At 35.6% G+C, this 13,996-nt stretch overlaps 1 protein-coding gene and 2 long non-coding RNA genes across 10 annotated transcripts; all 3 read right to left on the reverse strand.

Annotated features, from left to right (window-relative positions):
* Positions 1-285: 285 nt before the first annotated feature.
* LOC118482019 lies at positions 286-1,510 on the reverse strand. The gene is made up of 3 exons (XR_004866843.1): positions 1,478-1,510; positions 977-1,028; positions 286-482 (listed from the first exon to the last, which is right to left on the reverse strand). It is a non-coding gene; the product is annotated as an uncharacterized LOC118482019 (long non-coding RNA).
* A 560-nt stretch (positions 1,511-2,070) lies between these two features.
* On the reverse strand, positions 2,071-4,020 carry LOC110877999. The gene is made up of 6 exons (XM_035976962.1): positions 3,986-4,020; positions 3,427-3,645; positions 2,837-3,353; positions 2,550-2,602; positions 2,329-2,398; positions 2,071-2,201 (listed from the first exon to the last, which is right to left on the reverse strand). Exons 2-6 carry the CDS (start codon positions 3,643-3,645, stop codon positions 2,071-2,073), a joined length of 990 nt encoding a protein of 329 aa, XP_035832855.1. The 5' UTR covers positions 3,986-4,020.
* A 189-nt stretch (positions 4,021-4,209) lies between these two features.
* LOC118482020 lies at positions 4,210-5,516 on the reverse strand. 8 transcript variants are annotated; one of them, XR_004866848.1, is made up of 5 exons: positions 5,394-5,516; positions 4,892-5,064; positions 4,713-4,800; positions 4,498-4,546; positions 4,210-4,243 (listed from the first exon to the last, which is right to left on the reverse strand). It is a non-coding gene; the product is annotated as an uncharacterized LOC118482020 (long non-coding RNA). The 8 variants fall into 8 exon arrangements; XR_004866847.1 differs by having other exon boundaries at positions 4,229-4,243; positions 4,475-4,546; XR_004866846.1 differs by lacking the exon at positions 4,210-4,243 and adding an exon at positions 4,247-4,274 and having other exon boundaries at positions 4,475-4,546.
* Positions 5,517-13,996: the final 8,480 nt, after the last annotated feature.

The following is a 13,996-nucleotide window of genomic DNA, read 5'->3' on the forward strand; positions in this document are numbered from 1 at the left end:
AAATCAAATATTTATAAAAATCTCGTAACGATTTCACTATATGAATTCGAATCAGGATCATGAAATCCGCTCACTTTAACCGAGTTTCCCACAAGATTCGTTATCACTTGTCTGAATCTTCCAAGATCACCCATCACAATTTGCGGGACTTTATCCGATACAAGCACCGCCAACTTTAATTTCCCAAAAAAAGAAAAAAAATCAGATCAACAAAAAAAAGAAAAAAAAATAGATCACAAGAACGAAAGTCGAAAAACGGTATATATTATTGTTACCTCATTGCCTTTATTTCGGGACTTTTCAGAAAATAACGAGAGTACGTCATCTAATATGGACCGTAGATCAAACGGGACCGCCTCTAGTTCCAACTTCCTGTCTTCAATCTTAGCCCGATCAAGCACTTCATTGATCAAAGTGATTAAAGCCCATCCGCAAGCCTGAGCCGTTTGAGCATATTCTCTGTGTTGAACTTAAATCCGTATCTAGAAGCAATGCAAGCATCCCAAAAACCGCAATCGCGCGTTTATCAAAACCGACACGTTAATGTATAAACAATGGAGAAAAAAAGTAAAGTACACGCATGGTCCCTGTGGGCTGTGGTTAACCAAAATTTTGGATTTAGCCCCTAGTTTTTCAAAAGTACACGAATGGTCCCTGTGGTTTGCACTTTGTAACGTATTTAGTCCCCAATTTTTGCCAAAAGTACATGGATGCTCCATGTGGTTTGCACTTTGTAACGCATTTAGTCCTCAACGTTTAGTGACTAAATGCATTACGAAGTGCATACCACTGGGACCAACCATGTACTTTTGGCAAAAGTTGGAGACTAAATAAGTTACAAAGTACAAACCAAAGGGACTATCCGTATACTTTAAAAAAGCTAGGGACTAAATCCAAAATTTTGGTAAACCACAGGGACCATCTGTATACTTTATTCCGAGAAAAAAAATTGAAATACAAAGTTCAAGAATGATACCGAGGATGCCATTCATGGGAGTTCTGATTTCATGTGAAACAGTAGCAAGAAACTGGCATCCAAAACACATAAAACATTAATTAACACATTTTATTTTATAGTTTATAAAGTAAATTACAAAAATCGTCCTTTATGTATGTCACTTATTACAAACTGTGTCCTTTATCTTCAATAATTACAAAAAACGTACTCGATGTTTGCAAACCCTTGCAAGTTATGTCCTTTAGCCTTAACTCAGTTAATTTTTTGTGGTTAAATCTGACCAAATGGACCTCACAAATACCCTCATGCGGTGTCCATTTGGTCAGATTTAACCACAAAAATTAACTGAGTTAGGGCTGAAGGACATAACTTGCAAGGGTTTGCAAACATTGTGTACGTTTTCTGTAATTATTGAAGACAAATGACACAGTTTGCAATAAGTGACATACATAAAGGACGATTTTTGTAATTTACTCTAGTTTATAACATCATTAATGATTCAAAGTTTAAGGAATTAACCTGGGATTTGGCGACATAAGCTTCTGCACGGACTTTTAACTTCTGCATTGTGTCGAAAGCGTCTTCAACTTGAACAATATGAATGGCCCCCATATAAAACATGTAACCCACTAAGATAACAATCACATAGCCCAAACCTGCAGTGATTATCGCAGTTCGTGATATGGGCGCCTCATGCAGATACCTACACGTCATATACGGATCATCAAAGTCGAGCCTGTTGACATGTACACGTGTAGGGTCACCTTCTTGTGTCTGTTGGCCGTACATAATCAGAGGATCCGACATGTTGGTGACATCGGACACCTTGACTATAATCTCCTGGTTTCTAACAAGCTGACTGGGCAGGTTTTCAACAAGGGACTCGACATCGAAAGCTCCACCAAGATATTTTTCAATTTTCATGATCATTTTCGAACACGAAATTCGCAGGTTTGGAGGGGCCACCTGCCTCAACCTGATGGGACTGGGGTTGCAGGCCCGGCTAACGTGTCCGGATATACACGTTTTGAAGATTTATCGCAATTAATGTCTAAAAAGTGATGCAACTCGAACACATCTGATCAACATGAAAAAGATGGTTCATCTCAATCTCATATGATTCGGGCACAGTCACAAGAGTCGCATATCACAACGGCTGTATCTTGGTTAAGATGGCTAGCCAGTTCCGGTTGAACTTTAAAGTATTCATTTTTGACGAATGAAGCAGCTTTATCAGCGTAATCTGAATTCACAAATGCAACACAACACCCTTGAAACCAAGCTCCACTCCACTGAACCGCGCTCCATAAACACCAGGGGCTGTTAAAAGTATCTCGTATAGTTGGATTAGTGGTTCACATCCTAAAAACCTTTAATAACGTGTGTATTCTCAGAGAAATAATGTTCTGCTCTTCTAGCTAGATCCGGTTCTAATTTGGACTGCAGAACAGAATACATACATTAATTAGAAAAATAATTATTGCAGCATGCATTAGTTAATGGATCAATGGTAACCATATTGAATCTTTTAATTAAATAAGTAATTGTGTAAATTTTGTAGAATACATGCAGCGAACAAGTTTATTAATACTTGAAAAAGAGCAAATTGCATAAAAGGTAACCATATTGAATCTTTTCGGTTGCCTGTTTATCAAACGGATTAAAAAGGTCAACCAAAACACGACAAGCAAAATTTTGACCCATTACCGGGTCAAATTACATCAAACTGAACTATTGAAAGTCGGTTATATAAAATTAAGATTTATAAATTTTTTATTGTTTTGTGTTAAAACAAAAAAAGTTGTTAGTCGTTACGCTTTATGCAATTAGCCCTTAAAAAGTACAAAAAATATAGAAATACTCATGTAGAAAAAGTACCTTGCAATCCATACAAGTCAAACAACCACAGCTCGAAAGCAATATCGCTGACTGGTCCAATATGCCATTTTTCGAAAGCAATATCGCTGACTGAATAACAGGTAAAGTCGTTTAGCAGTTGTTGAGATTCATAATCCTGCAACAAGCTCAAATCCTCTAATGGGATATCCCTGGCACTAAGAGAAGACCTAAGCCGACTCGATTGTACATTTCTTCCTGGAAGATGAAGTGTCGGGACATTCGGCTGGGGCCACGCAACTGAAGAGTGTTGACCACCATTTCCTGATGGTGACATCTGTTGACTGAACCCGGAAGACATGGGTGAATCAGGTAAAAGATTCATGGCTGCAGCCATGTCCATAACACCAGCCTCTGCAACTTTCTCCTTCAATGCATCTGGTGATTCCAGCAAATGCAACACCTCCGTTTGGTCCATCTCCAAAAGCATCCCTGTCACCTTAGCCGCATGCTCGTGCTCAAGCTGGTCCACCAATGGATACAGATTCTCACCCAGCATCTAAAACATTTAAAAATTTTAATTAAATTAAACGTCAAAATAGTAAAGTCAAATTTGTAGCGGAGATATATACCGTCCTCTGTTGATCTGGTGATGCGTTATCAAGAGCAGAAGCCAACGCTGTAATAGGCATTGGTTGTGGGATGGAAGCAGCGGCATCAAGTGGAAGCAAGCCGCCAACGCCCGCCATGCCGTAAGGTACGGGAAGCATTCCGCTGCCGACACCCGCCGCCATATTTGCATCTGCTATGTTCCTAGCTGGTCCACGGTACATACGTCCTCTTGGAACCATCTGAGAAACGTCAATCAATCACCAAATTATTATCAATACAGTTAATGTTCACTCAACAGTAAAACTCAAGGTTTGTAGTTCTACATGGCTGCAAACGAACCGAAGCGAACAGCCCGTGAACCGTTTGGTGGTGTGTTCGTTCGTTTAATAAAGAAACGAACATGAACAAGCGATTCCGTTCGTTTAGTTAAATGAACTGTACATGAACAGAGTCAGCGTTCGTTCATTTATGTCCGTGAACGTTCGGTAACGTGTTCGTTTATGTTAGATGTTCATTAGTGTTTTTAGTTTTTATGTTTTAACACAAGAAAGCAAGTCTGATCTGTTTTAAGAGTGTTACCTTATCATCGATGGTATCAAACTTGGTTAGCAAATTCCATCAATCAACCTCGGGATTGGTGAGGGTGAAAGGTCAGCTAGTTTTTGTTAGGAATGGAATGAACAAGCTGTTAAACCGCATGTATTTAAAAAGTAAAAACGTAATCTACCCTTTGTGGTCATGCCATCTCTTGCAAAGTTTACTCCAAGAGCTGGCTTAGGGAGCTCAAAAGGAACTTCTTTTGCTAGAAGAGTGACTTCATAGCTTTCATTTGGATGTCTTTAAAGACACGAGTTCTCTTTTTCTGAAACTACCGGTGCACAGATTTAACAAATTAAATAGAGAACATCATAAAGCAATCAGTTACACTAAATTAATCTAAAATTTTCTTGTCCTCAACCACATATATGGCTTTTTTAACTTTTGGCCAGATACCAGTTGAAAACTGAAATCGAAGCAGTTCTGTATGCAAAGTCTAGAGTACTTTTGGCCATTTGACTACCGACTAACCTAGCCCTCCACCATGAACGTACCCTGGGTGAGTTCTCCGGCCACCATGGATTGACTCCCATCAAAATTTCACTAAAATAAATCAAAAAAGAAATTATTAGCACCATCAACAAGTTAACCAATTTCTACAACCATCTTGATCTCAAATCATACAGAAAATACCAAATTTAACCACAAAAATAGAACAAATCACACTTTAATACCAAAAAAAAAAAACATAAATAATTAACATGTTTACCTGCAGTGATATCCAATTTATTATCGCTCCAAGATAATTCCCAGGGTGTATAGATCCTGTTGGTTGGACACCCGACACAATTCTCTTCCTGTTAAATACATTTTAAGTTAAAGAAAGAAGTAATTCATGACCAGAATTTTATGTATTAAAACCACAGAAAAAATAAATTTATAACTTACTGAGATTACAAAATAATTACTTTATAGAGGTGGAGGAACTCTCTGAAACAGTAAGTTCGGGGGCTGATACACTGCAATAGCATGTGTGGCTGCTAACACCTCCAGCAACAGGAAGGTAATTACGATGAGTTACTGGAAATGCTCGTTGTTATCACCAGCATTGAGAACTACAACTATAAATGAACAAGATAACAAGATCAGAATATACACCAGATATATAATTTCTTAAACACTCCTTACACAAGAGCCAAAACACACAAGTCAGATATCAAGAATACCTACCTTAAAGTTTCAACTTTCTTACAAACTAACCTCAATACAAAAAACTCTAAAACTACAAGATCATTCACCAAATCCAAAATCAAATCAAAACTCCCACATTCCTAATTCCACAAAGCATACACATCTCAACACCACACAAAACATTGAATCAACACAAACGCACAACACAACAAAATTAGGGTTCTACTTGAAAAGAAATTGGGGATTTTACAAACCCTACCTCGAGAATTGAGCTCGTTACGCTGCGCTTCAAGCCGATTAAGATTATGAGTCTTCTGGCGGTTCTTACCAAAACCCTAATCGTTGGCATGTGCTTGAGTCGCCAGAGAGAGAGAGAGATAGAGAGAGAAGGTTGATGAAAAGATCTGGTGAGATGTGAGTTGTGAGAGAGATGAGAGAGAAGGAAGGTGGATCCGCGTGAAAACAAAATCGTCCGTCAGATCACAATCCGTGTGTGAAGAATTGAAAGAAAATGGACGGCTGATGATGGATCCGGGTGAAGGGTAAAAGTTTTGGAGGGTATAATTGGAATTGTAAATTATATTGTGCTTTAGAGGGTTGTACAGCATGCTTTAGGGGTGTTTTAAGGGATTTTTTATGACTTTAAGAAGTCCTTTGGATATGCTTTATAAACTAGTATAGATATGTATATATATATATATATAGGGTAGGAGTTGGCTACAAAGCCATTTTTTCCTACAAACTGTAGGAAGTCTCCTACATGTGACATGTGGCAATTGGAGTTTTTAATCAAAAGGGTATTAAGGGAATTTAATTATTATTGTAATTATGGATTATATTAATAGATTAACTAACTAAGCAGATAATTAAGGAAAGTAGATATCTCATTGAAATCAAATCAACAGTTTTGTTTAAATTATACAATTGATACAACATATTCCTAGAGCATTCAGATTGCATCTGGTTCTTCATAACATCTTTACTCATCAAAATCATGGCGTCAAATGTTATGGTTGATTCACTTGATTGTGGCGATGGTAAAATTTTATGATATTGCATAACTTGAATTTTTGTTTGATGTGTTGTAGCAATTGTATGATTTATCTAACAATGATTACGATATTGAATTAATGTTGGAGGATTTCTTGACAGCATGTTTTAACAGCAAGCAGACTAATACCGTTGTGCTTTAGGAGTTTATAATTGGATTAATTAGAGGATTTCTTGTCGTTGTGTTTTAAACATTCACAATGTAACATGTGTTTTACCAGCTGCAATCCTTTATGAACAATTTCTTGACGATGTGTTTTACCAGCTGCAATCCTTCATGAATAATTTCTTGACGATGTGCTTTACCAATTACAAGTTAATTCACAATGTGTTATAGCAGTTTATGTTTTAGGAAGGAGATGTATTTTGTAATTATTAATGTGTTTTTAGGAAGGAGATGTATTTATAATTTCTTGACGATGTGTTTTACTAGTTACCTGTTAATTCACAACGTGTTATACTAGTTATGATTCACAAATGACATGTCTTTTGTGGTTTCTTGATCTTGTGTTATATAATTTTTTGTTTCTTCACGATGTGTTATGTTGTATAACACACCATACAAGTTAAATGACGTTGTGTTATATTGTATGATTCACGATATGTTTTCTTGGGTTTCTTCACGATGTGTGATATTGTATGATTCACGCTGTGTTTTCTTAGCGTTGTGTTTCTTCATGAAGGAGAGAAGGAAAGAAAAAGAGAGAGAGAGAGAGAGAGAATCGCTAGAAATGTGGAGTGATTTATGGGATGACTATTATTTCCATGTTTAAAACAAGCTAAATGACACATATATCCCTAATTAATTAAATCATCCTATTTTTAAGACACACATATTACCAAAATGCCACCAAGATGATCTCAACCATCAAACACACTCATCCAATGGTCAAGATCACTTCCTACACTTTGTAGGAAAAACACACTTTGTAGAGAAACCTCACCCCATATATATATATATATATATATATATATATATATATATATATATATATAAAACCATCAAGTTAGGCACATAGCCTACTTTTAATACAAGAGACATGGGGTAGAGAAAAGTCTCACTTAATTAGAGATTTATTAGAGACATAAACTCTAATAAAAAACTAATAAATTGACATAAAACTCTACTTAAGAGTTTATGTTCCATATGAAGAGTCTAGTACTTAATTAGAGATTTATTAGAGAAAAACTAATAAATTGACATAAAACATCTACTTAAGAGTTTATGTTCCATATGAATAGTCTAGTAAATAATTATAATTTCATTAAATTATAATCTCACTAAACTAATATCCATTCACAATATCTAAATTCCAACATTTTGGGTATAAAACTAAGAGTATTTTAGTAAAACAACAAACAAAGATTATATAATAATAATAATAATAATAATAATAATAATAATAATAATAATAATAATAATAATAATAATAATAATAGCATCTCAAGGTGCATATTTTTAAGAGCCTGAAAAATAATATTACACACATTACAGGTCTCAAAACGAGTGGTTTATCTCGGTCGTTCGCCTGAGTTTACGGCGGTTTGTACGGTGGCAATGGCTGCGTTTCCATGATCGGAAAACATTCATCACGATCTCCTCTTCTACTCTAACCCTAACTTCTCCGATTTCATCAGGATTAGCGTTTGATTGTTCGATCTGAAACGTATTATTCGACTATTTCTACATCAATTCGATCAATTTTTTAAAGTCTGTCATTGTTTATTATCCTATTTATTGTGTCAATTTCACTCTAGATTGTTTAATTTTGTTGCATTTTGAAAAACCTAATTTTGTCACAGTGAGATTTTAGGTTAGTTTGTAGTATATTTTATGAGTACATGATTTATGTTGTTAATAATAATAAGAAGCCTCAAATTATGGTGGAAATTTCTCAGAATATATGTTAATTTTGACTTAATTTGAGTCAAATTTTGAGATATGTTGCTGTAGACTTTTAGTGACTGGATTCGTCTGCTTAGATTTATATTCATAAAAATGATAAAATAATAACAAAAGCTCACATATTTACTCTTATTTTTATGATTTTAGGGAAGGTGTTTGGATTGACATGATAAGTTATGATGTCATTCAAAGGAACTGTGCGCGAGTTAAGAGATATGCGGGATGAGATCAGGAGTATTTCGGGGAGAGGGATTGAAGGGAGACACTAGAGGAGTCGAACGAGGTCTCATATTGCGCCGGATGTAGCTCCGGTGGAGCTGGTAGATCAAGGTCAGTGGGCGAACTTGCCTCCGTAATTGTTGTTGGATATAATTCGTAGGATCGAAGAGAGCGAGACTTCGTGGCCTGCGAGAACTGTTGTTGTTTGTTGTTGTAGCCGTCAGGTGACGGCGACGGCATTAGGGTTCCTGCGAAGTTAGCAGAGAGGAGAGGAGAGGATATGAGGGTGAGATAAGAGAGAGATTAATAGGTTTTCTTTAATAAAAAGACAAAAAGATATAAAAAGCTTAGTATATATATAATATTACAAAAATACCCTCCAAATTAACAGAGACTTTGGATGGAGTTAGACATGTGGAGCAAATTAGAGAAAAACTAGTAACATCAGGGAGTAAAATTGTGACAACCGTCACTTTTCCGTACATTCCGTACACTAAATGAACAGTGATCTGTGCTTTAATGAACGTACATGATCTAGTTTACAAGACAAATAAGTTTCTGAATTCCATGCAAGTGAATTCATGCACGTTTTATAGAACAAAATATTGCTTTATGCATAAACGAGAGCGTTGCGTCATAAATTAGTAAACTCACCGGTAAGACACACTGTATCAACAAAACTGCAGAAAGCAGTCAGACATTAGAATTAGGCCTAGGCGTGGGTCCAACAACAAGAATACATTAAAACCCAAGAATACATACAAGGGTTTACATATATACCATCCGGAAGCTAAAATACGCACTAAAAAGCACCCGAAACGCACTTTAAGTGCAGAATTTATTTAAATTCAACTATAATCAGCATTATGACAATGAAATTTCATGCAGAACTTATGTTTTATCATCCAAGATACTTCCCTAAGTATCGGGGATTGAAAGTGTTACAAAAGGACACTTGAAAGACACAAAACGGTGCAATTTAGCACTTAAATGAATCGGTATTTAACCGAACAACCGGACATTACCCGGAACACAAAAATATTGCTAGAAGCAATGTTTTTATTTTTCTAAGCTAGTTAGGGTCCCGAACACCCTAACACACTATAGAATTAACCACACACATAACACCCTAACTAATACTTGGATTATAAATAACTAGAATTGTAACTAGAAGTTAGAAACTAACCAATACCCCCCCCCCTAGTTGGGCCGGTTACAATGGCATCCCAATTGGGATATTCTTGCAAAACTTTAATTGATATGTATGTACCTTAGGAGACATAGAAACCAAGAGGTAAAAGGATGTTGGGGGAACTTGCTTATAAACCACAAGACTAAGCACATGATCATCCTCCATCACTTTCACTACACCCCAACCTCCTCCTCCCTCTCCCTTGCTCACGGCTCCATTCACCACCATACCACCACCGTTTTTCATTCAACTTCCTTCCATTCTAAGGATACTAGAAGGTGTTGGAAGGTATACAACAAAGCTTCGAAGCGTTGGAAGTGGAAGGACCTCATCTAGGAGCTTTTATCCACCACTTTTCTACACTTGAACTTCCCTAGCCTTGAGCTAGTGGTAAGAACTTAGATCCTTGCATCTTCATCTTGTTTTTGGTGGTTAATGATGGTTAATAGTCAAAAGGATAAGAACACTAAAGAACTAGAAACTTGAACATAAAAGATTCAAACATAAAGCTTTATATGAAGATTTACATGATGTAATGTTATAATAGGATGTTGTATTGAACATGATGTTGATTACTTGATGATTTGCTGGTTAATATTTATGTTTGATGTTGTTGTGATCACTAAACATGTTAACGGAATCAATCGAACACGAGTTAGAAAGACTAAAAGCTAAAAACAGCATGCTGAGTTGTATTTTCAGCCAACTTCAACAGGCTGTAACAGGACCTTAACAAAACGAAAAATGTATTTTCTGAAGCCTAGATTTATGTATTATGAAATACGGTTCTAATGGCACTGGAATCATAATTTTTGGACTTCGTTTACTATTTTTAAAGACCCGATTTGTAGCAGCAGCTAAAGCTGAGTTTTTACAGTAGTAAATGGGTGTTATATTTTTAATCATAACTTGAAACCTGAGTAGAACTAGGTCATGAAATTGGTACTGTAGATGGACACTGATGTCGTAGTAATTGTCCCACTGGAATTTCGTCAATCCGACTTACAATGAATTTTTAATGAATTATTCCGTGGACTGCAGCCAGAAAGTAATGAATCTGATTGCAGTCCGGGAAATGATTTTTTATAAAATATTGGCAATGAACTGGACCCCGATATTTTTACACAATAATATTTGGATCGTTTAAGATATTCTGTAAAAATTTGGAAATTTTTGGAATAAGTTAACTATTTTATTAAAATGCTCGAAAACAGCCCAGTTTTGGATATTTAAGTTGAAATGACATAAGTTGTAATTTGCGTGTCTAAATGTCGAGCATGTTATCTGAGGAAAAATATATATATTTATTGATTACTAAACTTTGTGCTAAATGTATGTGGTATGTATAATGCGTGCTAGTATATTAGGACTTGCAAATACACATACAACATATTTAGACAAAATATAATTCGGGTGCAAAGTGCAAAATACAAGATACTTATATTTATTTTTGAGAAAATAATATAAGTAAGATACATAGTTAAAAATATAAAATATTTTTAACACAAGAACACATATACAAAAGATAGTGACTATACTTGTGCGATACAAGTCTAGTGACTAACGTTAATAAAACACGTTTAGGTCACGACGCTAGCTAAGCAAATCCAGTGAAGTTTACGACGCAAGGAACGCAAAGTTGTGAGTTCATGCTCCCCCTTTTCTTTAACTGTTTTTGGTTTTATAACTCTCGGGGGTGAAATACATGTTACAAATATTACAATTTTTACAAGTGGTAAAAATACAAGAAGCACTCTTGGTGAGAACGAGTACCGAGTGCAATACAAATTGAGAATACAAAAATACGAGAAGCACACTTGGTGAGAACGAGAACCGAGTATGATGTGCTTTAAGAAATGCTTATAAAATACTAGGTCATGTGAGCATAGACTAGATATTGAGATGCCATTAATACTTAATTAGGGACGAGGGTTAGATCTAACGGGTACGGCCGAACCCCACTCATGGTTACAATTAGTACCTAGTAGTGCTTCGGAGTCCCAGTCGAGGTTAATCGACGCAGTCGAGGTTAATCGACACAATCGAGGGAAATCGACACAGTCAAGGGAAATTGACACAGTCGAGGTTAATCGACACAGTCGAGGAAAATCGACAAGGGCATGAGCCATACTAATGCTCTCTATGTCCTCACATGCCTTAAAGGAGCCATACTAATGCTCCCCATGTCCTCACATGCCTTAATGTCCTTGTACAAACATTCAATTAGTACATGGTGTACACAAGAAAACTTGATTTATACAAGAATACTTTATTTATACAAGATACATACCATGTTTTCATAGACGGTATGCAAAACGCATGAACTCGCTCAACTTTATGTTGATGTTTTCCAAAATTACATGTATTTCAGGTGACAGGATGGATCTTGGGCGCAACTGTCGTAACTAGAAGTAGACTACAAGTTTAGATGTCATCCACTTTTGTTGAATTGTAACCTAGATGAAGGTTGTGTTTTAAAACTTAAATAACAAGTGTTTGTAATACTCAAATTTTTCCGAATGGACGAACATCGTTTTAAATCATGTAGTTGTTTATTATGATTGAATGCAATGATAACAAGCTAGTCACACATCATACGCTTCCGCAAAAGACAGGGTGTGACAAAAATGGCTATTTTTAAAGGATTATGGCAAAACCTTTAAAACGACCAAACCACAGGGAGCAAAATGGAAGTTTACTCTAAAATAAAATGGATCGTCATTTCTAGTTAAAAAAACACCTAGTCTAAGGGGGGTAAGGTTGCACATCACTAGTGATGGATTTTACTAGGGATGCACATCACTAGTGATGGTTTTTTTTTTTTAATTATAAATTAACAATAACAAGTTCATTTAAACAAAAATTACAAACTAAAAAAACCAAACATTGCAAATTAAAAAAACTTAAAAAATCTACGGCATCGCCCAACCCCACTTTTCACATATTTCGCGTTTGCGTTGAAGTAGGATCGACTTAAACGGTTCGTCAAGAGTGTTGTGCGGTTGTAACAAGACGTTAAATCACTATTTTTTTTCGTTTTCGGTCAACTGTTTAATTAATATACACCTCATCACGTTTAAGTTTTGAAGCCGCAAGTTTTTCTTTTCTTTATTTGGATTCGGCCATTTCCACCAATTTACCTGCTTTGAATTCGGTGATGGACTCCGCCACCGCTTCCTTTCCTCTACTTGACCAATCACCAGTTTTCTTGCAACACGCCTTGAGTTGAAAGATTTTATTTTTTTGTAGGTTGAAAGATTGTTTTTTTTGTAGGTTAAAAGATTATATATATATATATATATATATATATATATATATATATATTTTTTGTGTTAGAATGATTGTGTGTGTATATATATAGCAACAACAAAGGGTATTTTTTATAAATCTCCTCCCCCAAACGGTAAAATTGTAACGGTCATCATCCACAACGGTAACAAATGTTCAAAAATCAACGCGTGATAGGTAGCACGCGTGTTGAAGTCTACGTGTGTTGAATGTTGGCGGCGGCGGTGTATAACACACTATAACGCCTGTGAAGGGTTGATCATGGGCGGTCCCGACCCCCTAACGAGTTAGCCTACATCTTGCATATTGAACACACTTATAAACTACTCGATGATCCTTTAATTGTTACTCGACAATCCCTTAACAATTGTACCGTGACTTTAGGAACGGTTCCAAACCTTTCTATCCAGATTAATCCATTCGAATGTTGTCCGAACCATTTACGGTGTTACCCTTTCAACTAACAAGTGAACTTCTTTAAAAAATATTTACAACCCGAACATGAACTAACTAATTAAGCAACTTAAATAAGTTAACCCAAAACAATTTTAGAAGAACCAATAATTTTAAAAGGATACCAGAAATAAGAGTAGGCAAAAAAGTTATAAAGACGTAATAAAGGTTGCACATACCAGGTGGGGTTTGTATGGTGGTAGTCAACGTGGGCGGCATGTATTGAATTATAGATTGCTACTAGAATTATATAACTATATTAAAAGTTAAATGTAGATCGTGGTGTTTTTTTAAATATTAAAAAAACCTAAAGAATGTATGAAGGTGACGTTGGATATATATCTTAATGTTAAATGTCTTGTTTTTTACAACAAAACAAAATTTTTATCTTTAGAGTTGTAACGACTGAATAACAACTTGATATGTCGAAAGCGCGAATATCAACATTTAGATTAAAACAAGACCGTGTGATGAACCAAGATCTAACCGAGCTTCATCTTAGGTTCGAGGTGGTTTAACTTTGAACCAATTAAAACTTTTAGTGAGTTGATCGTAGTAGTTCAATAAACACTATGTTTCCAATATGTAGGGTTTAAGATATAGTTTAACCAAAAAGTTTTAATATTAAATAATGTTATAAAGTAAAGCTAACTAACAACTAAGCATCTTTGCTTTTAGAGCTGCTGTATCATATAATATTATTATATATACACTATGTTTTTCTTGTCATTCATATCTTCATGTGAATCCGAAA

Source organism: Helianthus annuus, chromosome 9 (assembly GCF_002127325.2).
Source record: "Helianthus annuus cultivar XRQ/B chromosome 9, HanXRQr2.0-SUNRISE, whole genome shotgun sequence".
Classification (NCBI taxonomy): Eukaryota; Viridiplantae; Streptophyta; class Magnoliopsida; order Asterales; family Asteraceae; genus Helianthus; species Helianthus annuus.

What these genes read in the sequence shown, in the direction of transcription:
- LOC110877999 (XM_035976962.1), bottom strand. Translation starts at nt 3,645, where the DNA reads ATGGTTCCAAGAGGACGTATGTACCGTGGACCAGCTAGGAACATAGCA. An exon ending in TGACTTGTATGGATTGCAAG is followed by an intron (nt 2,603 to 2,836) that starts GTACTTTTTCTA and finishes TTTGATAAACAG; the next exon opens with GCAACCGAAAAGATTCAATA. An exon ending in GAATACACACGTTATTAAAG is followed by an intron (nt 2,202 to 2,328) that starts GTTTTTAGGATG and finishes TTGTGAATTCAG; the next exon opens with ATTACGCTGATAAAGCTGCT.